General features: G+C 40.5%; 1 protein-coding gene across 1 annotated transcript in view; it reads right to left on the bottom strand.

The window, feature by feature from the left end:
• The window catches only part of LOC126419417 (uncharacterized), a 77,508-nt gene extending 55,642 nt beyond the window's left edge, over positions 1-21,866 (bottom strand). The window contains exons 1-3 of the mRNA XM_050086606.1: positions 21,792-21,866; positions 12,787-12,864; positions 10,963-11,517 (exon numbers count right to left, since the gene is read on the bottom strand). Of these exons, the coding sequence (XP_049942563.1) occupies positions 10,981-11,517; positions 12,787-12,864; positions 21,792-21,866 (690 nt within the window). The 3' untranslated portion in view covers positions 10,963-10,980. The remainder of the gene's footprint in view (positions 1-10,962; positions 11,518-12,786; positions 12,865-21,791) is intronic.
• Positions 21,867-26,045: the final 4,179 nt, after the last annotated feature.

Genomic DNA, 26,045 nt, shown 5'->3' with positions numbered 1-26,045 from the left:
CGCCCCTGCATGTCCGAAGTCAACACCTGAGGTACTGGCCTGATATCATTCGTTGCATTCTTTGTCTGTCCCATCTCAAACCCGACGTGTTGTGCCTTCCCGCGTACATAAAATCATCCAGAAACAAGTGAGCCCAGCACCGCGGTAAATGAAAGGAAATGAAGCTACATAGAGCTCAGAATTTACGGTCACGGTGATTCTACGAGGGTTGAAACTTTAATAGTGGCAACTATTTATTTACAGCTCGTACAAAATAGATATGTGTTTCAAAATTTTAGAGACCTTCAAAGCATTGACCAGCACTATGTATAACCCGTTGCCAGCGTGGAAGTCGTACGATACTCTTAGGAGTGCCAGTTGTGTTGACAATTCGAACGGCGCTGTCTATTTCCCGACGAATTTGTAACAGTTCTGAAGCGAATGCCGCGAAGTTTAGAAATCGAGTGTTCTGTGATGTTTCAAGAGTGCTTTTCACGCCGTGACTTGGGCTCACTCGTTCAGATCATTCAGGTCAGTAAGGCTTTGAAACACGTATTTGTTTTGTACGAGCTGTAAATAAATAGTTGCCATTAGTAAAGTTCCAGCCCTTGTATATATTTAATTAAAGTCAGGGGGTGCGATAGGCGGTACAGCACTTAGCAGCCCCATCAGTCAAACAAATCAGTAACAGCTTACACTGTACGTGCTTGAGCATTGTCCTGCAAAATGATGGTCAGGTCCTGCAGAAAGTGTCATCACTTCTGTCTCTATGCTGGTCGTAGGTTGTGTTCCAAAATTGAACAGCATAAAGACAGAAGTGATGACACTTTCTGCAGGACCTGACCCCATTTTGCAGGACAGTGCTCAAGCACGTACAGTGTAAGCTGTTACTGATTTGTTTGATTGATGGGGCTGCTAAGTGTTATACCACCTACTGCATTCCTCTGACTTAAGCCCTCGTACGTTCAACTCGATTTCTAAACTGAAGGAAACACTTCACTGTTTCAGTAATCGCTAAAAGTTCGTTTTGTTTATATTTCACGGCTTTGCCTTACTTTCCGAGTGTGCATACTTAGCGTTATACCGCAATCTTAAGTGAATTTGATATAGATTAACTAATTAAATGCATTCATTAGTGTGCTCTTCAAGGTTGCCATTAAAAGTTTTTCTTTTATTTACGTATTCTTCCACTTATCGCAAAAAGTTCGTTTTGGTTACATTCGGCTGTTTAGGTCTAATTTTTGATCGTGCATATTTTGCGTTATACCACAAATTTAAGTGCATTTGGTAGTAGTTTACTTACATATTAGTTTGCAAAACATAGTGTCCTTTTGCATCTGTATTTAATATATTATCGTTATCACTTAGTAAATCTTGTAACTAATTTCCAAACTACCATGGATACTAAGTGCGTGAGCTGCACTAGGAAAGTTAGTTCAGGGGTTTTGTGCAGCTGTTGTGACAGGTGGTTTCATTGGGGAAATTGTAGCGGCGTGGGAATTGGGGAGGCAAACGAGACTCTTCCATACTTTTGCAGGGTTTGCTGAAGAGATAGGATTATAGCTGGACAGGAGGAGAAAATTAGAGCCCTTCAGGCTGATTTGGACAGAGCGAGGGAGGAACTGAAGAGGTTAAGGGGAGAGGAGGGTAAACAGCGGTGGGAAGTGGGTGCTGGGAACAGGGGTCACAGAAAGAGGACAGTTCTGACAGTTTCCCAATTGGCACAACCAATAGATTTGCCTTGCTACCACAAGTAAGGAAGAGGCTCCAGTAGAAGTAGATGTAGTTAAGATGCAACAGAACCTCACTAGGAAACCAACTGGTTCAAAAAAAGTAGAAAGTAAGAGGAAAGTTCTGTTGCTAGGTAGCAGCTGTAGAAGAGGTGTGGGCCAGATTTTGCAGGAAAAATTAGGTGGCGGGTACCAGGTCACAAACTTTTTCAAGCCAAGTGCATTTCTTAGCCAGGTGGTAGAGGATATAGGTTCCTTGTGCAAGGGTTTCACAAAGCAGGATCATGTGATAATAGTGGGTGGAGTGGAAAACAGTATAGACAGGCATCAGGGCTACAGTATTGAGTGTGACCTGGTGAAAATAGCCTCGGCAACGAGCCACACCAATGTTGGGCTGGTGCCTGCTTTCGTACGGCATGATCAGCCTCAGTTGAACCGCTCTGTCAGGAGGGTAAATATGGAGTTGGATCAGTTGCGTAGGGCGGCCACTCTGTCAGACATTGGATTGGTTCCTGTAGAGGCTATTGATAGGGGGATTTCACAAGGCATGGTCTACACCTCAATAGGAAAGGGAAGGGTAAACTGACAGGGTTGTTAGTGAAATCCATAAGGGGGGACACTAGTACTCATAGATGTACCTCTTTTTTAGACTAATATCAGTGTCCAATGAGAAGTTCAGGCAGGCAGGTGCTAAGGAGGTCCAAAACTCCCAAAATTCTCACAACAGGAAAGTAAAAAATAATGTTATCATATTTAACCAAAATATTGGTGGATTAAAGAAAAAAGTAGATTCTCACAAAAGTAAAGTAAAAAACAATGTTACCATTTTTCACCAAAATATCCCGGGACTGATGAATAAAGTAGATGAGCTCCTGGTTTGTTTAGATGTCATTGAATCTTATAATGTAATAGATATACTATGCCTGTCTCAGCATCACATTGTGTCTGATATGGAAAAGGTAAATATCAGTGGCTATAAACTAGCTGCACATATGAGTAGAGAGAATAAGGTGAGAGGAGGAGTTGCCATATATGCCAAAAGTTATCACTGTGTAGAAAGCTTAGATACAAAAAAGTTTTGTCTAGAGCAACATATAGAAGCATGTGCCTGTCAACTTTAACTGAAGGAGGGCTCTTTTATAATTGTAACATTTTATAGGTCCCCTTCAGGAAACTTTCTTTTATTCCTGGAAAACTTGGATGCCTTGTTGTGCTATCTGTCAGATAGGGGAAAGCAAATTATTATTTGTGGGGACTTCAATGTCGATTCACTGAAAGAGTGTAACAGGAAGAATGACCTGGAAGTCTTGCTCGGTTCTTTCAATTTGACATACTACTCTGGTAGTAAAAGATAGCAGCACATTGATAGATAACACTTTTATCGACCAAGATAGGTTTAAAAACATAACTTCTTGTCCTGTTGAGAATGGCCTTTCTGATCATGATGCTCAACTAATTACAGTATATGACATAGCTCCAATCAGTAACTCAAAACTACCCTCCAAAGTAGTGCATTCAATTAATGACTCAACAATTAGAAATTTCAGAGAAAATCTTTAGCAGTTAGACTGGGATGAGGTGTACAAGGAACCTGATGCTAATTTAAAATATAACTTATTTCATGATACACGTTTAAGAGAATTTGAAAACTGTTTCCCCAAGAAAGTAGTTAAATCTAATTATAAGAAACCATGCAAAAAACCTTGGCTTACTAAAGGAATAAAAATATCTTGTAACCACAAAAGGGAACTGTGTCTAACAACAAGAAAGAGTAATGACCCCGAAACAGCCAAATATTATAAAAACTACTGTACTACATTAAGAAAGGTTATTAAAAAGTCCGAAGCATGTGCATCATGTCTGAGGTTAATACCTCTGATAACAAAATCAAAACAATTTGGAATATTATTACAAGGGAGACAGGGCAACCAAGAATACAGGATGGCGGCATCACCATTAAAGCAAATGGAAACTTGATAAGCAACAAGCCGGAAGTCGGAAACATTTTGAATAGTCATTTCTTAAATGTTGTAGAGAAAATAGGATCTAAATGTTCATTAGAAGAAGCAAGGCAGTTAAAGGAAGATACCTTACCCACACCATTTGATACAATTGAAATTCTGTCCACCTCTCCTTCTGAAATTAGGAAGATGATAAACTCTCTCAAGAACAAAAGCTCACATGGAATTGATGGCATTTCCAGCAGGATAATAAAAGCTTGTTCCCAAGAAATAAGTGGGATTCTTAGCCACATATGTAATAGCTCTCTGAAGCAGGGCATTTTACCAGATAGACTGAAGTATGCCATTGTTAAACCACTGCATAAAAAAGGGGATAGTCTGATGTCAACAACTACTGCCCAATCTCTCTTCTGACTGCCTTATAGAAAATTCTTGAAAAAGTAATGTATTGTAGAGTAGCTTCACACCTTTGTAAAAATAAAGTTTTAACAAAATGTCAGTTTGGTTTCTAGAAGGGTTTTTCAATGGAAAATGCTATATATACTTTCACTAATGAAGTATTAAATGCTCTGAGTAACCAGAAGTCACTCGCTGGGATTTTTTGTGATCTATCAAAGGCTTTTGATTATGTAAATCATGGAACACGTCTCGATAAGCTCAAGTACTGTGGTATGAATGGGACAGTGTTCAAATGGTTTACATCATACGTAACTGGAAGAGTGCAGAAAGTTGAAATAAGCAGTTCACATAATAATGAAAAAACTGGTTATTTCTCAAACTGGGGAACAATCAAGAATGGAGTACCGCAAGATTCGGTCTTGGGTCCTCTGCTGTTCTTAATATATGTTAATGACTTGCCATTCTATATTCACGAAGATGCAAAGCTGGTACTTTTTACTGATGATACAAGTATAGCTATCACACCCAACAGACAAGAATTAACTGGTGAAATTGTAAACGATGTTTTTCAGAAAATCATTAAGTGGTTCTCTGCAAATGGGCTCTCATTAAACTTTGACAAAACACAGTATATACAGTTCCACACAGTAAATGGAATGACACCTTAATAAATATAGACTTCGATCAGAAATCGGTAGCTAAGGTAGAATATTCAAAATTTCTAGGTGTATGCATTGATGAAGGGTTGAACTGGTAAAAACACACTGAGGATCTGCTGAAACGTTTGAGTTCAGCTACTTATGCTATTACGGTCATTGCAAATTTTGGCGATAGACATCTCAGTAAATTAGCTTACCACGCCTATTTTCATTCTTTGCTTTCTTATGGCATCATATTCTGGGGCAACTCATCATTGAGTAAAAGCGTGTTCATTGCAAAAAAGCGTGTAATCAGAATAATTACTGGAGCTCATCCAAGATCATCCTGCAGACACTTATTTAAAGAGCCAGGGATCTTCACTGTAGCCTCACAATATATGTATTCACTTATGAAATTTGTTATTAACATCCGAACGAATTCAAAAATAATAGCAATGCACATGGCTACAACACTAGGAGAAAGGATGATCATCACTACTCAAGGTTAAATCTAACTTTGACTCGGAAGGGGGTAAATTATGCTGCCACACCAGTCTTTGGTCACTTACCTAATAGCATCAAAAGTCTGACAGACAGCCATATAGCATTTAAAAGGAAATTAAAAGAATTTCATAATGGCAACTCCTTCTACTCATTAGATGAATTTTTGGATATAGTAAGTGGGTAATTTCCCCAACCCACACAAAAAAATTAAAAATATTGTCATGTAATATTTTGTGTAATGTAATATCTTGTATAGGCACCTTTTACTAAACTGACACGTTCCACATCATTACGAAGTGTCGTATTCATGATCTATGGAACAAGTACTAATCTAATCTAATTTAATCTAACGGCATTCGCTTCAGAACTGCTACAAATTCATCGGGCAATAGATCGCGCCGCTCGAACTGTCAACACAACTGGCACTGCTATGAGTATCCCACGACTTCCACATCGCTGGCAACGGGTTATACACAATGCTGGTGACTACTTTGAAGGTCAGTAAAACTTTGAAACACGTATTTCTTTTGTACGAGCTGTAAATAAATAGTTCCAACCCTCGTATGTACACTCCTGGAAATGGAAAAAAGAACACATTGACACCGGTGTGTCAGACCCACCATACTTGCTCCGGACACTGCGAGAGGGCTGTACAAGCAATGATCACACGCACGGCACAGCGGACACACCAGGAACCGCGGTGTTGGCCGTCGAATGGCGCTAGCTGCGCAGCATTTGTGCACCGCCGCTGTCAGTGTCAGCCAGTTTGCCGTGGCATACGGAGCTCCATCGCAGTCTTTAACACTGGTAGCATGCCGCGACAGCGTGGACGTGAACCGTATGTGCAGTTGACGGACTTTGAGCGAGGGCGTATAGTGGGCATGCGGGAGGCCGGGTGGACGTACCGCCGAATTGCTCAACACGTGGGGCGTGAGGTCACCACAGTACATCGATGTTGTCGCCAGTGGTCGGCGGAAGGTGCACGTGCCCGTCGACCTGGGACCGGACCGCAGCGACGCACGGATGCACGCCAAGACCGTAGGATCCTACGCAGTGCCGTAGGGGACCGCACCGCCACTTCCCAGCAAATTAGGGACACTGTTGCTCCTGGAGTATCGGCGAGGACCATTCGTAACCGTCTCCATGAAGCTGGGCTACGGTCCCGCACACCGTTAGGACGTCTTCCGCTCACGCCCCAACGTCGTGCAGCCCGCCTCCAGTGGTGTCGCGACAGGCGTGAATGGAGGGACGAATGGAGACGTGTCGTCTTCAGCGATGAGAGTCGCTTCTGCCTTGGTGCCAATGATGGTCGTATGCGTGTTTGGCGCCGTGCAGGTGAGCGCCACAATCAGGACTGCATACGACCGAGGCACACAGGGCCAACACCCGGCATCATGGTGTGGGGAGCGATCTCCTACACTGGCCGTACACCACTGGTGATCGTCGAGGGGACACTGAATAGTGCACGGTACATCCAAACCGTCATCGAACCCATCGATCTACCATTCCTAGACCGGCAAGGGAACTTGCTGTTCCAACAGGACAATGCACGTCCGCATGTATCCCGTGCCACCCAACGTGCTCTAGAAGGTGTAAGTCAACTACCCTGGCCAGCAAGATCTCCGGATCTGTCCCCCATTGAGCATGTTTGGGACTGGATGAAGCGTCGTCTCACGCGGTCTGCACGTCCAGCACGAACGCTGGTCCAACTGAGGCGCCAGGTGGAAATGGCATGGCAAGCCGTTCCACAGGACTACATCCAGCATCTCTACGATCGTCTCCATGGGAGAATAGCAGCCTGCATTGCTGCGAAAGGTGGATATACACTGTACTAGTGCCGACATTGTGCATGCTCTGTTGCCTGTGTCTATGTGCCTGTGGTTCTGTCAGTGTGATCATGTGATGTATCTGACCCCAGGAATGTGTCAATAAAGTTTCCCCTTCCTGGGACAATGAATTCACGGTGTTCTTATTTCAATTTCCAGGAGTGTATTTAACTAAAGACACTCGCTGTCATGCTCTAACTACAGATACAGTTTTGTTCTCAGTGAACCTCGCATGCAAATACGGCTCCTGCGTTTCAAATAAACCGAAGTCGACCGTTTGCATCCCCTACTACAGTACACTTCCCATCACTTTGCAGCGTTACAACTACATATTTAAGAAATACTACTGCGGTTAGCAGCATGCTACTAATGCTGTACTCGAACATTACAGGATTGTTTCTCTTGTGCATCTGCATTAAGTTACATTACTCTACATTTATAGGAAGCTGCCATTCGTCATACCAAATAAAAATTATGTCCAAGTTTTCTTGTATCCTTCTATAGTCACTCAACGACGATACTTTCGCCTGTACAACAGTGTCATCAACAAACAGTCGCAGATTGCTGCTCATCCCTTCCAGCAGATCGTTTATATATATATATGAAGAATAAAAGTGCTCCTGTATCTCCTGATCGTGCCTTTGTCTCTTATAAACACTCACCACGCAGGACAATGTACTGTATTCTATTGCTTAAAAAGTTTTTAAGCCACTGACCTTTTTAAAAACCTATTCCATATATCGGACCTTCGTTAACAGGGTGCAATATGACACAGCGTCAAATAATTCCACAGCATCTAAGAACACGGAATCTGCCAGTGTTCTTCATTCATGGGTTGCAGGATATCATACGAGACAAGGGTTAGCTGAGTTTCACACGAGGTATGCTTTGTAAATCCGTGCTGATATATGGACAGCAGCTTTTCCCTCTCAGATTTATAGTATTCTAATTCGATATGTACTCAAGAATGCTGCGGCAAAACAATGTTAAGGATATTCATATGTAATTTGGCAAGTCCATTCTTTTACTCGTCTTATAAACAGGGCTCACCTGCGCTTTTTTCCAGTGGCTTGGAACCTTGCACTAAGTACTTAAGAATTAGGCATAACATTTTTGTCGATTTGCAATCATCTAATATTCAATGCATGGCGTTACCTGGATGTGGCATATGTGATGAAAAACATGTGGATTGTCTTCCTCTCAAAAATGGGGCAATTTTGAAGGCCAGACGCATTGTTATACGGTTCTGTAGCCCGTGTCACGTAGGAGGGCGCTTCCGCGCATAAGGTTGCTGTACATGCGGCCAGAAGTGGTAGCCAGTTCTCGCGATCGGAAGTGTACACCACCAGTGTTACCAGCCAGTAAACTTATACACGAAGCCAATAATGGCTTCCAATATTTTCTCATCTGTGGTCGCCGGTGTGTCGTCACAGGTGGTAGAGTAAACAGTGTTAAGTGTTTCTTGGTGAAAAATATGGAATCTGACAGTGATAGTGAGTTTGAGGAGACTTTTAACGAAGTGGTGGGTGAAATTGTTGTAATTTTAAGTGAGGAGGTGAGAACCATTTTAAATCAACATAGAGTGTGGGTAAAATACTGGGTAGGTCGAAGAGAAACCCTTGGAGCATCATTCACTTTGATTCGTGAACTGTCAGTGGAAGATCCCTTAGAATACAAGAGACAATTAAGAATGATTGTTGAACAATTTAATGAGCTTTTGAGCATAATTGAACCACAGGTAGCCAAGAGAGATACTATTGTGAGAAATGCAATAACTCCCAAACAGAAACTAGAGGTTGAAAGGTCTTTGTTGGATTCCTTTCATGTTAATTTCTTAAATATGTTGTCATTTACGGCATAAATTCCTCTTCTAAATTTACTGTAGTGTTTCTGACTATGTGGGAGGAGACTGAGCAGTGGAACGTTTTACTTTTACACATAAACAAGAACGATCTGTCACACTACTACACTTTAAAACACAGTTTATATGTAATTCACGTCACACAGTCTCATACGGAACCTACATCCGCTTTCTTTTATATACTGTATATGATAAGATACTGTCATCCCCCTTCTCTTCTGTGTGAGAGGATGAATGAGCAAATGTATTTCTAGTTGCATGCTTGATGGTAGCAGACAAGCCTGTCTGCTAGAGAACAGTATGACCAATGTCGGAACAGGTAGCTACGCTTTCTAAAAGCAGAGAGATTTCTATTCTTAGTATGGTCCTGTCCGTCCCTTGTCATGTTGGTATAGGAAGCTGCCTCACTGGTCACTTCCGTTTGTATCTGTTAAGCACCCTTGGTAGGAGCCCAGGTCAGTCTGTCCGCAGCGAGCGTCTGAAGTGGTAAGATCTCCGGCTAAGCGTGTGTCTGCTAAGTCTGTAGGACAATAGATATCTTAAGTTCAGCCTAACTGAAAATTTAATCATCTTTATTTCAGGTTTAGCTCTAAAATGTCTAATGTTATCTTAAATTGCAACACAGTGTAATTCGAGTGTGAAGTTCAGAATATCTTCCGGTAGTTGCTTTCTCACTACTTTGTGAGTAAAGTGGAACCACGAGTTGATCAGTAACTCTAACTAAGATCATCAATCTTAAATGCGAATGTGAGTGAGATTATAACGTCTCGTCTTGACAATATTTTTCAATATAGCAACTTTTCTTTATATTCAACCCTCGTGGGGTGTACTTTGTGAGACCAGTATCACGTGCTTATACAATTGTTTGACCTATCAGGTTAATAGTAAGACGATAGTAACCAGTTTGAGGTTTTTCTTTAGTTAATTGCGTTTCGATGTAATTTATTTTAATCATCAAAATTCTTGTGGAGTTAGACTCTTTGTGTAAACCAAGTTGACCACGAGAAGCATGTGGTGTAAGCATCAAAGTAGCCCTCAGCTATTCTTTTCAGGAAGATTTCACAGAGAGTTAGTATGAATTTAGTATACCAGTGTGTGGTAATTTCATGACGGACAAGATTGCACTACGAACGTGACTTCTTTGGGTAAAAATTCAATCGGTTGGTTGTGGTTAATTTCCTCTTGGATATGCTTCTTCGTTCTTCGTGTGTTATTGTATGAATGCAGTGTTGTATGTAGTCTCCCAATCTTGGCTCCCTATGTGATGTGTTCCGTAAGATTACATACTCACATTTTCACAATCCTAAATAAGCCACCAGTTTAGTTATGAATCAAGTTTGATATGCTGAAATTTTAATGGAACAATGATCAATGTTAAAATAAATGTCCAAATATAAACTTATTTATTTCTTTTTATTTAAATTGTCTTTATATATATATATATATATATATATATATAGCACTGGTTATCATAAGATAAGTACTAAAAGAATATAATTAATGTTAGTCTGGTTGGGAATTTGGTAAGCTAGACTGGATACCTGGTGAAACAGTTGCGCAATAATGCAAGGTTAACTTCCTCAGATACCTCACAGCTTTTAACCCACTTTTATGGTCTTGAGCACCACTTTCAGAACAAATTAATGCATTAATATTACAAGGTTGTGCTGTGGTATTTAGCAACTGGCGATAGTTTTCAGTTTCTATCATTATTATTTCGCATACCAGCCACCACAATTTCAAGATTCATTCCTGAAGTTCTCCAGTCAATCATAAGTGAATTTCAACACTACTGAAAGGTGAGTTTCACTGGTTGATTATTGTATAATTTGATAAAAGTAGAATTTTAGAAAGTCGTCTATGCATACCTTCTATTAATTATGTAATTATTTTAACCGATTATTTTATCAGTATTATTTAGAAACAAAAAAATCTTTATCCACAATCTACTATTACAATACTTAGTCGAGGTAAATAAAAATTTCATCCGTTTTTCCTGAGGTATTATAATTGACCCAAAACTTCTTACAAATGAAACATTACTTTATGCAAGCATTAACTCACTCTTTATTGCTGGAGAAGTTACTGAAGTTTTCTGTGTAGCATATCATCAACTGTGAATAGGGCTGAGTCCAAATTGGAGAGGTCTTCCTCTTCATCTGACACATGAGAAGAAGTACTTCCATATGGTGATGCAGAAGTAACTAGTGAATCTGGTGGCAAGTATTTTAGCTTCTCATTGGTGATAAGGCTCTGGAACTTTTCTTGCAAGATTGCAGAGCTTCTGGCAGGAAGTGTTCTCAATTGGCCAGCAATATGTTGGCCAAACAGTTCGTACTCGTCCACAACTTTTTTTGAAGATGGTGGTCTATCCATTGCAATTTTTTGTAATTTGTTAATTGCACTTTCAACTTTGGAAAATTTTGAAATGCGTCTTTTCTTTGCACCTGGCGTCGCAAATTGGTTCTCTTGCGCCGATGTTCCAGTTGCTTTTACTGTGCTCTTAGCAATGCTATCATAATCCATGTCTTCAGTATTTTCTTCTTCATTTTCTTGAGGCTCAGTAAGGACACTAATGGGTTCCTGTTGTCCATCATCACATTCTTCAGTGGGACTTTTCTGAAAAATACAATAGCGACATTACAGAATTTTTGCGATGATTTGCAGATTTAAATAGTATATTGTTTGGTTATGACATAGACTAACAAATCAATAAATTATATTTTAATGTTTATTTATTGATTTTGTTGAAGGTACCTCAAACTTTGGAAGAGTGGAGACATATACAAAATAGTTTTGAGATCAAATAGAATTTTCCATCCTGTTGTGGTACATTGAATGGTAAACACATAGCCATCAAATGTCCAGCTGGAAGTTGTGCAGAATTTTACAACTACAAAGGGGGTTACAGCATAATACTGTTGGCTTTGGTTGACGCCGATTATAAATTCATTTATGTAGATGTGGGATCAAATGGAAGGGCTAATGATGGAAGTGTGTTTAGGCTGTCTACTTTGAAAACAGCCATTGACAAAAACAGCCTGAATTTGCCTCAGGAATACATTATTGTAGCAGATGACGCATTTCCCCTGTATACAAATTTGATGAAACCGATCTAAAGAAGAAACTTGTCCTTAGAAGAACGCATATTCAACTACCGGTTATCAAGAGCATGAAGAATTGTTGAGAACACTTTCGGCATATTAGCAGCTAGATTTAAAATATTTCGAAAAGACATTGAAGTTAATTTATCCACAGTTGATGTAATTGTGCAATCTGCATGTACGATTCACAACTGGTTACATACAGTATCGCCAGGTTCGTACTTTCAAAGGGGATGGGCTGATTATGAAGACACAGAAACAGGAGTGTTGCATCCAGGACTATGGTGCACACTTGGAACGGAGCTACCATCCATAAGTAGTGTTCATACAGCAAACGCCTACTCAAAGCAGGCATCAGAAAAGAGGAATAAAGTGGCTCCTTACTCCAACAAAGAAGGACAAGTTCCTTGGCAAGTGAAGGCCATCGGAATGTAAATATGGTGGAAAATGTTTAGTAATTAAAACTTCTGATTTTACCTACTTTTGTACAACGACTTAGCTCTTTTACTCTTACAAAATTAGAATTTTAATTATTTCTAATAAACAGTTAAATATCGAGATATAGAAACTTTAAATACCTTTTAGTAAATAATCAATAAAAGTTAGTTATCAAATTATTAAAAAATTGTTACATTTTACCATTAAAGTTTTTGCTTACATTGGAAAATACAATTAAACATTTCCATGTATTAACAATTCTAAAATTCTAAAAAGCCAATTTTTAGCTATTTTTATATTTAGTACTTTTCAGGCCATGTACTTAGAATAGAATACGTTAACTTGCCAAATTTGACTGAGAGTCTCGAGTTACGACGACGCTGTTTAGAAACGTGTCAGCCGTTTTGAACCAAGGTAGCTTGGGCTATAAACATCATCAGCCCCAGCTCCGCTTCTTTTTGACGGGATTACTTTTAGAAACTCACTTCTGTATGTTGTCTTGATAGTCTTTGTTCTAGCTCTCAAAAACGCAACATCGGGAACAACTACATCCTGACTTTCAAGGTCTTCTTTCAGTTTCAAAATACTGCTTTCCCTTTTTGTTTTGTTGGAGTAATCTTCATGGCGTACATTCCACAGTAGTTCATGGGTTCGGAATGTTTCTAAAAACGTTTCAATATTATCAGGCCCCCACTTCACGTTCTTCTAAGTACCGGTATCTTTGTCTGCTTTTGAACAAGACATATCAAGTCACTACACGACAGCACGGCACAGCTTCTTGATCTAGGCTCAAAAACAACGGCACAGCTCCTCACACGATGGCTGAATCAGCTCTACTGGCGGCCACTACACTTAAGAACCGTCCAATAATGGCCGCCGATAGATCATGTGACCTGCTACTGGCCACCTCACGGCCACTAAAATCAAACCTGTTTGACTTTACTGGCCGCCACTCGCTAATGGCCGTGGAAGGCACCAGTACCCCTATACACAAGGCCAGTAGCACCATAATTGGTGGCGGCCAGTACTGGCCAGTTATAGTGGACACTACTACTGGCCCCGTGTAAAGCAGCCTATAGAGGTGGAGTGGCAAGCAAGCTTGGATGAGAACTGCGCATGCGTTGCGGCAGAGAATGGACAAACGAAGTGCACGTTGCCGAACTGTGTTGCAGTGGACAACAGTCATTTGCCTATGGTACATCGTATTATACATTCAAATCTATGAGGGGAATAGTAAATATTAAAACCAATTTCGATCAATTGTCATGAGCGAAATATTAACTCACATCTTGACGACGTTGGGTCTCCTGTTCCACGGATTTACTCTGCGTGACGTCAGGAGTCGAGAACAGCTGACACAGCTTTCTGAAGACGTGAAGTACAATGACAGTTCTCTAACGACAAGGTCATTGAAACTGTTTGTATTAATTGTCATTTATTGCGACTTGAACTGTATTATAAGTAAAAATATAATACACAACAAAATTAACTTCAAGCACAAACCGAAATCGTTATATTTGTTTGACAACTGCTTCTACTAAATAGAATTTTTAAAAATGTGTTTAGGTGTGTGTATGTGTGTGTGTGTGTGTGTCACTGTATGTACAACAGAATTAGTGGTAGAAAAGACTAATGTAAAATACCATCGTAAAAATGACCAGTAAGCTATATTTTTCGGTGTTAATGGGCGTCATGAGTGTAAAATAACTCATTTCGACAATACAGTGAGAGACTGTATTTAAAATCCATTGAACAAGCAAACAATTAACCATCATCAGCGAATAACTCCAGGGAATTTGACAGATAACATTGAAAACCACGGATATCTCGACAAGTAACAGTTACTGTCATTTTAGGGCCCTATCCAGTTCGTGCCTTGAAAATGACATGGGTTTACATGTGGAAATATCGGACTTATGACTAATTTATCCAGATGCATTCTCGCGTGTTATTAGAGCATACAACATGGTGGGAGAAGTTTAGCTTCTCTTTAAGCATTATGTTGAACATTATAATCTGCATAACTGAAAGGATATAAAGTCCTAATCAAAAAGGCTAGAAGTTCTAATTATTATATACGCAACTGATATGTTGGCAAACACATTTTTTAAAGCACGGGTATTTACAACTATGAAATATTATTAGATTGTTCAAAGTCTACAACTTAAACAATCGTCACTTTTATTTGAGTCTGTTTCCGAACAATCTGATTGTAAATTTACAGTGATAGCTTCAAGGCTTGTATCCATCATCACTTCCCCGTCAAATTATTCTTTCTGAAGCTTTTCAGTATGCCGCACAGACTGTGCACACGCTACAGGTGGGATGGGGATGTTGTCTATTCCCTCATGCACAAGCGATTCAGTGTGTGTTATCTTGAATGTTTTTTTTTCTCCCACATAGCCTTAACCTTTTGCTCAGACTAATTCCGTGGGGCTATACTGACAGTGATATGTGGAGAAATGAAAAACTGTGTGACCACATTCACGTGCAAGGAAGTCAAGTTTGTACGTTCTGACACATGACTTGTATACATTAACGAGATGCAGGAGATCGGCACGAATCTGGTTTATACTGTGCTTAATATTTTTTTAAGCCAGGGAAAATATCCACTTCTCTGTTATTTGTACTTGGTGTTTTCTCTGTAACAGTTGAATTATAACTGGCAATGACCGGCTTCGAAGCAAGGTATCACAAGAACTGTGAATCACATCACGAAACTGACAGCATTCATTTCCGAATGGTAGTTACTGCTGTTTTTCTTATACTTAAATACTCGTACAAGTTAATTATCAGAAACAAAACCAGAAGAGGAGTCAACATGTAGAGTAATTATCCTATGAGAGCCTTAAAACCGCCAGTAATATCACTCATTTTTCAGCAGATCTTCCTGGGGTGATTCTAATTGGCCCATATTTCATCAAGGTAATACGCTGTTGAAGTACCTCCTTCTCTTGTATCGTGAATCTTTATATGGAATGTAGTTCGTGCTGCACTTGTGTCACTTCTTTGAGCTAAAAATCCCTTCTTAATATATCTGGAACCAACGTCTTTTAACTTATATGGATATGGTGTCTGTTCTTTCGGACACATCCATATAAGTACAAAGTTCTGGCAATACCGGCCATGGCCTCCTTCTTCTGTGCGGCTGCACACATATTCCCCAAACTCTTACGGGACTTGAAAAGAATGTCTTCCACGAGTAATGAGTGTGTTGGGATGGGACACTACGAATGTAGTGTGTGGACATACAAGGTGAGAATGTGGGTCTTGCGGGGAACGAGCTCGAGATGGTCCCTGCAGTCGCACTATCCTCTGTGCCCTCGGTGGCTCAGATGGATTTGCCGGCACGGTAGCTCAGCGTGTTCGGTGAGAGGGATACGTGCCCTCTGTAACAAAAAAACTGAGTTAATCGATCAACAACGAACGTAAACAGATGTTTTTCGCCGTCCGCCCCGAGCAGATGTAGCGAACTGAAGCGAACAAAACGAGATAACAAAAAAAAAGGATAGAGTGTCTGCCATGTAAGCAGGAGATCCCTGGTTCGAGTCCCGGTCGGGGCATACATTTTCACCTGACCCCGTTGATATATATCAACGCTCGTCAGCAGCTGAAGGTATTAATATGTAACTCTAATAACGTCTTTTAAAGTTCTTTACATCGACGTAGCGCTTACCATTGAAGCCATTTTTCTCCTGCATAATTGTAACACATTTTTGTGATGTCTGACATTCATCACTGGCGAGGAGTACTTTAAAGCATCGTGATTAAAACCATCCATTTGTGTTACAGGTTCCATGCGATTTAGATGCTATCCAGGCGACACGAAACCAATTTTTGCTACGATTCCTACATCTCTGACACTTCCGTTTACAATTCTCTTTCCAGTTCTCTTGTCTACACCACAGGGTTCTGGAGTCCGTTCATGTGGCTTCAAATGTCAACATTAGGAGAACTGCTTTCAAAAGCAAGTTTGGAAAAGTTATAAATGCGGTAAATAACCCCCCTCCCCCGCTTGTGAATCACTTCACGTTTCTTGCCGTCACCTGGTCTCTTTATAACCGAACTTAAACATTTACAGATACACATACACAGCTACAATCCTATAAGAAAAAAAAAGGAAACAAGAAAACTGGCAGTTGAATGAATAATTCGGTTGTAGCGAAGTACGGCAACAGTGCAGCATGTAGGAGCGAGATTCTCGATGTCTGGCTGTAACTCGCTGCTAGCCGCTCGGAAAGGAAATGAATATTACTGGCTGCCAGTGGCTAGTGGAGGGGGATGCGCAGAATGGCTGAAAATTGGGTCGCCTTCCTCATGACGCGGACTTTAGCGCGATGTGTCTGGGGATTACCGATTTTGTTTTGTCCGTTACGCGTTTCAACACCATCCAGACCCTTATCTGCTACAGAGCGATGTGGAGCAGCGGTAAGAAATCGGAAAGAGTGTGGCCAAAATCACCGTCTAGCTGTTCTGATTAAGATTTTCCTAAATCACACGACGAGAATTCTGAGACAATCAGTAAACTCCACACCCTGATTCTATAAAGAATCGAACTCTCATGTATAAGACAGATTGAAATGTTTGATTACGTTACAAATGAGTTAATGTGTTAAAGATTAGACGTGAAGCATGTGAGTGTTTCAAATAATGTTTAAAGTTTGTTGGAAGCTGCTAATTTTTGTCATCGTGAAACACTGAATGAAGATAGTCTGGGTAATTTGCGCTCCATTGTCTGCAAAAGTTAGTCTTTCACACATCTCACTGTATATGGCTTCATATCTCCTGAACTATGAGTCGTACAATGATATAATTGCCCAGGTACGCTCAGTGATATACAGGATGATCCGTAATGATATTACAAACTTTCAGTGATAATGAAAGGTTAATATATCAGCTTGCGGTAAGGGAACCCGGTCCGGAAACGACCGAATCGAAAGTTATAAATGAAAATCGTTCTGATACCTCTTACAGTGGATTAAATGTACAAGTCTTATCTCTCTGATCGACAACAGAAAGTACAAATTTGTCATGAAGGCAAAGAGTATCTTTCAGATTTAAAAAAAAAAAAACTAGCTATGGAGTGCCCCAGGGTTCCGTGTTAGGCCCTCTGTTGTTCTTGGTGCACATAAACGATTTGCCAAACCATCTGACAGTTGCAGAAACGGTGATGTTCGCTGATGACACTAGCATTTTTATGAAAAGATACACTGAGGATGATCTACAGCAGAGTGTCTCTAGGACAATAATAGAGACAGGAAAAGGGTTTAGTGATAATGCTTTGATCATAAATAAGGAGAAAACGGTATTGATGAATTTCAGTAATATTAAAAGGAAAGCAAGAGTAAAAGTTGAGTTAGGGAACTATGTTATTGCACAAGCTCCCTACACAAAATTCCTTGGTATATGGGTGGATGAGCACTTGAGATGGGAAAAGTATCTAGAAGTTTTGAGCAAAAATTTAAGTAAATGCTGTTATGTGCTAAGAATGCTTCAGGAATGCTGCAACACTGAATCATTGCTGTGTGCCTATTATGCTTACATGAACAGTTTGCTTAGATATGGTGTGATAGTCTGGGGAAATACAGGTACGGCAAAACAAGCTCTCAAACTTCAAAAAAGGGGTATTAGAATAATAAAAGGGGTTCCCTGCAGAGTGTCATACAAGGAAATATTTAAACAATTTCAAGTAATGAGTCTTCCTAGCTTATACATCTATGAATGTGTATGCTTTCTGAAAACTCAACAGGAATTGTCAACATTAAATAATAAAACAAGGAACAGGGATGATTTTCACAGAGACACCCACAAAGGAGCACTCTTCCAAAAAAGTGTAAACTACCAGCCCAAAATACTTTTTAGTCCATTGCCTTCTACAATCAAGAAAATAAAATAATTTTATAAATTCAAGGTAGATCTTAAACAATTTTTTCGAACACATAGTTTTTATAGCATTGAAGAATATCTGAATATGGAAAAATAATATTATTTATATATACTGATATAAAATATTTGTATTTTTTATCCAAGTTTTTGAAACCAATTAAAGATAAGAAACTATATTGTAATTTACTGCACCCATACAATGTATATTGTTAATGGATGAATAAAGAGATTGATTGATTGATTGAAGTACTGTTGTTGCTAAGACTGTAGGGTAGGCAACTTTCAGAGGTGATACTAACGACCAAAACATGAATAAATTACCAGTAAACATTGGCTCCATAAAGCACACCTTAAGGGCTATGAGCTACTGTGGAACACGTCTCTTGTGCTGAACAAGTTCCTGTAGCTCTTAAGGTATAAATTTTAGAGCCCTTTTGACTCGACATTTTTTTCTTGTTTTGGTCTGTTCTATATCCTCCAAAAATGTGGGAACCGAAGAACTTGCAATAGAAGAGGTGTGTTTCACAATGTCGAAGATGAACAAATGCTCATAGCTCGTCAGGTATGCATTTTAGAGCCGATGTTTACTAGACTTTCTCTTCTTATTTTGATCTATACTACCACCTCTGAAAATTTCCTACCTTACAATCCTACCAACAACAATACCGGTACATGTATTCTACTGTCAGCGGCATCAAAACGATTTTCGCTTATAATTTTCGACTCGGTCATTTCGGATCAGTGTTCCTTACCTCAAATTGATACATTTGCCCTTCTCCATCAGCCCTGAGAGCTTGTAACAGCATCACGGAATCACCCTGTGAACCACTGAATGTATCTGCACTATTACATCGTTGTATGACATAGTTCAGAAGGCATGGCATCATATCCAGTGAGATCATCAGAAAGTCATCATGTATGTTGATACTGTCTGCAAACTGTATTGGGAATGGAGTTAGGAGGAAAGAAGTAAGGAATTAAAACACCATGCACGATGCTGATTCTTATGCTGATACTGCTGTAGATTGTGGAACGGAGGACATCTTCGTCGATCTTCGATGGCTCAACTGAGGATGACTGGCAAGTGCCCAGTTGAAATATCGTGGAATGTACCGAACGACGACCGGCTGCAATCTCTAAATCTGTTTGAAGATTTAATATACTGAAGTTTTACTGCACGGACAATGAAAATTTAGTAAGCTGTAAACGTTTTTCCTTTCAACATTTTGTGGGGGCGTGTGAGCGAATACTAGTTTCGAAAAGGCTTGAAATGAAATGAAAAGTTTTTTGGAAGTTGCTAAGTGCTCACGTTCTAAAATGGTGAATAATATAATGTGCGTCGTTTAAGCGCTTTGCATTATATTGTCTCAGGACACAAACAGTTTCTGACGGTAATAATTGTGTTAATTTGTTGAACCCGTAACATCATATTATATTTCTTAATGAGCAGATAGTGATGGCATTTTATATTTTTAAGTTCGGTCAATAATTATGCGAAATATTGAAAATCTAATTTTTGTTCCTTCTAGCAGAGCCGGCCGCTGTGGCTAAGCGGTTCTAGGCGCTTCAGTCCGGAACCACGCTGCTGCTACGGTCGCAGGTTCGAATCCTGCCTCGAGCATGGATATGTGTGATGTCCTTAGGTTAGTTAGGTTTAAGTAGTTCTACGTCTAGGGGACTGATGACCTCAGATGTTAAGTCTCATAGTGCTTGGAGCCATTTGCTCCTAGCAGACGTTAGATAGGCACCCTGCAATTGTGACTGTGCGTCACGGCTATGGCCTGGGATAACCGTTTATCAATGTTGTTGTTGTTGTGGTCTTCAGTCCTGAGACTGGTTTGATGCAGCTCTCCGTGCTACTCTATCCTGTGCAAGCTTCTTCATCTCCCAGTACCTACTGCAACCTACATCCTTCTGAATCTGCCTAGCGTATTCATCTCTTGGTCTCCCTCTGCGATTTTTACCCTCCACGCTGCCCTCCAGTACTAAATTGGTGATCCCTTGATGCTTCAGAACATGTCCTACCAACCGATCCCTTCTTCTAGTCAAGTTGTGGCACAAACTCTTCTTCTCCCCAATCCTATTCAATACCTCCTCATTATTTATGTGATCTACCCATCTAATCTTCAGCATTCTTCTGTAGCACCACATTTCAAAAGCTTCTATTCTCTTCTTGCCTAAACTGTTTATCGTCCATGTTTCACCTCCATACATGGCTACACTCCATACAAATACTTTCAGAAACGACTTCCTGACACTTAAACCTATACTCGACGTTAACAAATTTCTCTTTTTCAGAAATGCTTTCCTTGCCATTGCCAGTCTACATTTTATATCCTCTCTACTTCGACCATCATCAGTTATTTTGCTCCCTAAATAGCAAAACTCCTTTACTCCGTTTTTCAGTACAGATTCCTTAAGGGGGGTAGGACGTCAAACGGGCCGACTTGGAGCAGGAGAGGCATCACAGGTCATTTTAATTTCCACTGTTTATCCTTTTACTAATAATTTCATAAAACTTTGTCAGCATCACCAGGAAGGATTCAGGATTCACACCCATTGCAGTAGACGTTCGAAAACATAACAAAATAATTTTTTTGCGCTCGAAATTTCATAATTTTTTCACTTACTAATGGCTGCATTTGTTGCTATAGGCACACTTTTCGTCACAAGTTAGAGAGATTCTTCGATGAATTTTGCACAGCATAGATACCATACTCACAGGTGTATTTAACTCTAGAATTTATTTAATTTATGAAAAAACGAATGAACTGTTATATTTTAAACTTCATGTTTAGAAAAAACAGAAATTTTATAGTTATTTACCTCAATTTTTACCACAGTTTTTAATAGGTTTGGAAAATTCTAGAGTTTCATATACCTTTAAGTATGGTTTGTATGCTGTGCGAAATTCATCGAAGAATCTCTCTTACTTATGAAGAAAAGTGTACCTATAGCAACAAATGCTGCCATTAGTAAGTGAAAAAAAATGATGAAATTTCACATGTAAAGAAAATTGTTACGTCATGTTTCGAACTTCCACCGCTACGAGTGTGAATTCTGAATCCTTCCTGGTCATGCTGACAAAGTTTTATGAATTTATTTGTGAATGTATAGACAATGGAAATTTAAACGTCCTTTGGTGCCTCTCCTGCTCCAAGTCGGCCCGCTTGACGTCCTACCCCCCTTAAACCAGATCGCGGACAATATTTTTCTCCGTGTTCCGTTCCTGGCTTGTGACCCATTCTAACGACTTCGACGCCTACGGTATTTCAAACTCTTCACGCCGGTTCCCTGCTGCTGCTGAGCTGCTGCAGTCGGCAGTTTAGCAGTGAATGGAGCGCCGCTGCAAGAGGTCACGGCTGCAGCCTTTATCACTTAAGCGCCGCTTCATTGGAGGCGCGGACGAGCAGTGGCCAGTGAGTCAGCGGCCAGATGAAAGCTGTGATTGCACTTTTCACGAACTCGTGCTGCACGAGGCAGACGCAAAGGGTAGGCGGCCAGCCGCGGCTGCAACTCGCCGCCTCCAAGGCTGCCCATCGCCCACCACACCACCAGCCGCCGACCTTCTGTCGTCACCAGGTGTCTCACGTGTCGCAGATCTTTCCTGCACCTCTGCGATTTTCTTTTAAGCTTGCGCTAGCTTCTAGCCTTGATTGACATTCTTGGATAAAAAGAATGGTTCAATAGCTCTAAGCACTGTGGGACTTAACATCTGGGGTCATCAGTCCCCTAGACTTAGAACTACATCTACATCTACATCTACGTGGATACTCTGCAAATCCCATTTAAGTGCCTGGCAGAGGGTTCATCGAACCACCTTCACAATTCTATATTATTCGAATTTCCCTTATTTTATCGTGGTGATTGTTCATCCCTATGTAGGTCGGTCGCAACAAAACATTTTCGCTTTCGGAGGAGAAAGTTGTTGATTGGAATTTGGTGAGAGGATTCCGTCGCAACGAAAAACACCTTTCTTTTAATGTTTTCCAGCCCAAATTCTGTATTATTTCTGTGCCACTCTCTCCCATATTTCGCGATAGTACAAAACGTGCTGCTTTTCTTTGAACTTTTTCGATGTATCCGTCAATTCTATCTGGTAAGTATCCCACACCGCGTAGCAGTATTCTAAATGAGGACGGACAAGCGTAGTGTAGGTAGTCTCCGTAATAGGTCTGTTACATTTTCTAACAAGGGAACATCCCCATCGCACCCCCCTCAGATTTAGTTATAAGTTGGCACAGTGGATAGGCCTTGAAAAACTGAACACAGATCAATTGAGAAAACAGGAAGAAGTTGTGTGGAACTGTGAAAAAATAAGCAAAATATACAAACTGAGTAGTTCATGGGAAGATAGGCAACATCAAGGACACTAGGATCGCAGGAGCGCCGTGGTCTCGTGGTAACGTGAGCAGCTGCGGAACGAAAAGTCCTTGGTTCAAATCTTCCATCGACCGAAGACTTTAATTTTATATTTTCAGTTTATGTGACAAACTCCTATGTTTTCATCACTTTTTTGGGAGTGATTATCACATCCACAAGAAAACCTAAATCGGGCAAGGTAGAAGAATCTTTTTACCCATTCGCAAAGTGTACAAGTTAGGTGGGTCGACAACATATTCCTGTCATGTGACGCACATGCCGTCACCAGTGTCGTATAGAATATATCAGATGTGTTTTCCTGTGGAGGAATCGGTTGACCTATGACCTTGCGATCAAATGTTTTCGGTTCCGATTGGAGAGGCACGTCATTTCGTCTACTAATCGCACGGTTTTGCGACGCGGTCGCAAAACACAGACACTAAACTTATTACAGTGAACAGAGACGTCAATGAACGAGCGGACAGATAATAACTATGCAAAAATAAAGAAAGTAAAATTTTCACTCGTGGGAAGACTTGAACCAAGAACCTCTTCTTCTACAGCTGCTCACACTACCACGGGACCACGGCGCTCCTGAGCTCACGTTCTCCTTGATATTGCCTATACGGCACATGGACTACACAGTTTGTATATTTTGCTTATTTTTTCACAGTTCCACATAACTTCTTCCTGTTTTCTCAATTGATCTGTGTTCAGTTTATCAAGGCCTATCCACTGTGCCAACTTATAACTAAATCTGAGGGGGCTGCGATGGGGAGGTTCCCTTGTAAGTGTCCTGCCGATAAAACGCAGCCATTGGTTGGCCTTCCCCACAACATTTTCTATGTGTTCCTTCCAATTTAAGTTGTTCATAATTGTAATACCTAGGTATTTAGTTGAATTTACCGCTTTTAGATTAGACTGATTTATCGTGTAACTCAAGTTTAACGAGTTCCTTTTAGCACTCATGTGGGTGACCTCACGCTTTTCGTTTCGTTATTTAGGGCCAACTGCCACTTTTCGCACGATTCAGATATTTTTTATAAATCGTTTTGCAGTTTGTTTTGATCTTCTAATGACTTTATTAGTCGATGAACGACAGCGTCATCTGCAAACAACCGAAGACGGCTGCTCAAATCGTTTCCCAAATCAACATCTACATCTACATCTATATCCATACTCCGCAAGCCACCTGACGGTGTGTGGTGGAGGGTACCTTGAGTACCACCATCGGTTCTCCCTTCTGTTCCAGCCTCGTATTGTTCGTGGAAAGAAAGGTTGTCGGTATGCCTCTGTATGGTCTCTAAGGTCTGATTTTATCCTCGTGGTCTCTTTGCGAGACATACGTAGGAGAGAGCAATATACTGCTCGACTCCTCGGTGAAGGTATGTTCACGAAACTTCAACAAAAGCCCGTACCGAGCTACTGAGTGTCTCTCTTGCAGGGTTTTCCACTGGAGTTTATCGTCTCCGTAACGCTTTCGCGATTACTAAATGATCCTGGAACGAAGAGCGCTGCTCTCCGTTGGATCTTCTCTATCTCTTCTATCAACCCTATCTGGTACGGATCCCATACCGGTGAGCGGTATTCAAGCAGTGGGCGAACAAGTGTACTGTAACATACTTCCCTTGTTTCCGGACTGCATTTCCTTAGGATTATTCCAATGAATCTCAGTCTGGTATCTGCTTTACCGACGATTAATTTTATATGGTCATTCCATTTTAAATCACTGATACTGTCAACTCCCAGATAATTTATGGAATTGACTGCTTCCAGTTGCTGACCTGCTATATTGTAGCTAAATAATAAAGGATCTTTCTTCCTATGTATTCGCAGCACATTACACTTGTCTACATTGAGATTCAATTACCATTCCCTGCACCATGTTTCAATTCGTTGCAGATCCTCCTGCATTTAAGTACAATTTTCCATTGTTACAGCCTCTCGATATACTACAGCATCATCTGCAAAAAGCCCCAGTGAACTTCCGATGTTATCCACATGGTCATTTATAGATACTGTGAATAGCAACGGTCCTACGACACTCCCCTGCGGCACACCTGAAATCACTCTTACTTCCGAAGACGTCTCTCGTTTATATAGATAAGTAACAGCAAAGGGCCTATAACACTACCTTGGGGAAAGCCAGAAATCACTTCTGTTTTACTCGATGACTTTCCGTCAATTACTACGAACTGTGACCTCTCTGACAGGAAATCGCAAATCCAGTCACATATCTGAGACGATATTCCATAAGCACGCAATTTCACTACGAGCCGTTGTGTGGTACAGCCTTCCGAAAATCCGGAACTACTTAAACCTAACTAACCTAAGGACATCACATTCATCTAGGCAGGATTCGAACCTGCGACCGCAGCAGCAGCGCGGTTCCGTGCTGAAGCGCCTAGAACCGCTCGGCCACAGCGGCCGGCTCATTCTTGGATAATTATACAGAAAAAAAGGGAGAAATTTCATACGTCATGATAGTTTGGACATTACCTCGGGTTCCAGACATTTACATTGCAAAGCTTATTTTCATCCTCATCCATTACACACATTGATTTCGCGAAGTGTAAGTGATGTATCTTACGTGTCCAAGCTGTATGTTTCCTAGCAGAAACGCTACCTGACTGAGAATATTCTTCTGAAGTGATATTACCTCGCATTTTGATTGGTGGGGAAATGTCGATGGCGTCGATGCCTTTACAGACGAGGAACATCCTAACAGCGTATTGATCGACCTTTAGAACGTAATACGGAGATTATTTGATAAGTCTTGTTTCTGTGTTGGCAGCGCTGTGTAGTGCTTTCTTTTGTAAGAGACTCTGTGGCTGGTCGGACTCGTCGGAAGTTAATCGCCAGTACTGTTGGGCAGTTGGAAGATAGTTGCTAGCAGTGATGGAAGTACTGTTGGGCAGTTGGGCAGTTGGAGGTGAACAGCCAGCAGTGATGGATGTTAGATGTGAGAAGTTAGCATTGATGGAGGGTAGAGGTCTGAAGTGCTAGCGTAGGCTAACGATCTGTATATGTTCGACTTGGAGATTGAATATTATTCATGATTATATACCTCTGTACTAGATGTCAATGACGATTTATATTCGTGTTTGAGCTGGATGTCACATTATTAAGGTAAAAAAAAATACATTATTTGGTTTGCAAGAAAATCTTTCCTTTGCCAACCACATGCCTATTAGTAGTTAGTGGCTTTAGTAATTTTATTTAGCTGGCAGTATTGACGCTCGCTGTATTGCAGTAGTTCGCGTATTGAAGATTTTTGTGAGGTAAGTGCTTAATGAAATGAATAGGTTAGTGTTAAGCTTTCTTTTTAGTCAGGGCCATTCTTTTGAATTAATTATT

The sequence above is a fragment of the Schistocerca serialis genome, chromosome 9, assembly GCF_023864345.2.
Source record: "Schistocerca serialis cubense isolate TAMUIC-IGC-003099 chromosome 9, iqSchSeri2.2, whole genome shotgun sequence".
Taxonomy (NCBI): domain Eukaryota; kingdom Metazoa; phylum Arthropoda; class Insecta; order Orthoptera; family Acrididae; genus Schistocerca; species Schistocerca serialis.
This window is presented reverse-complemented; position numbering and strand designations above follow the sequence as displayed.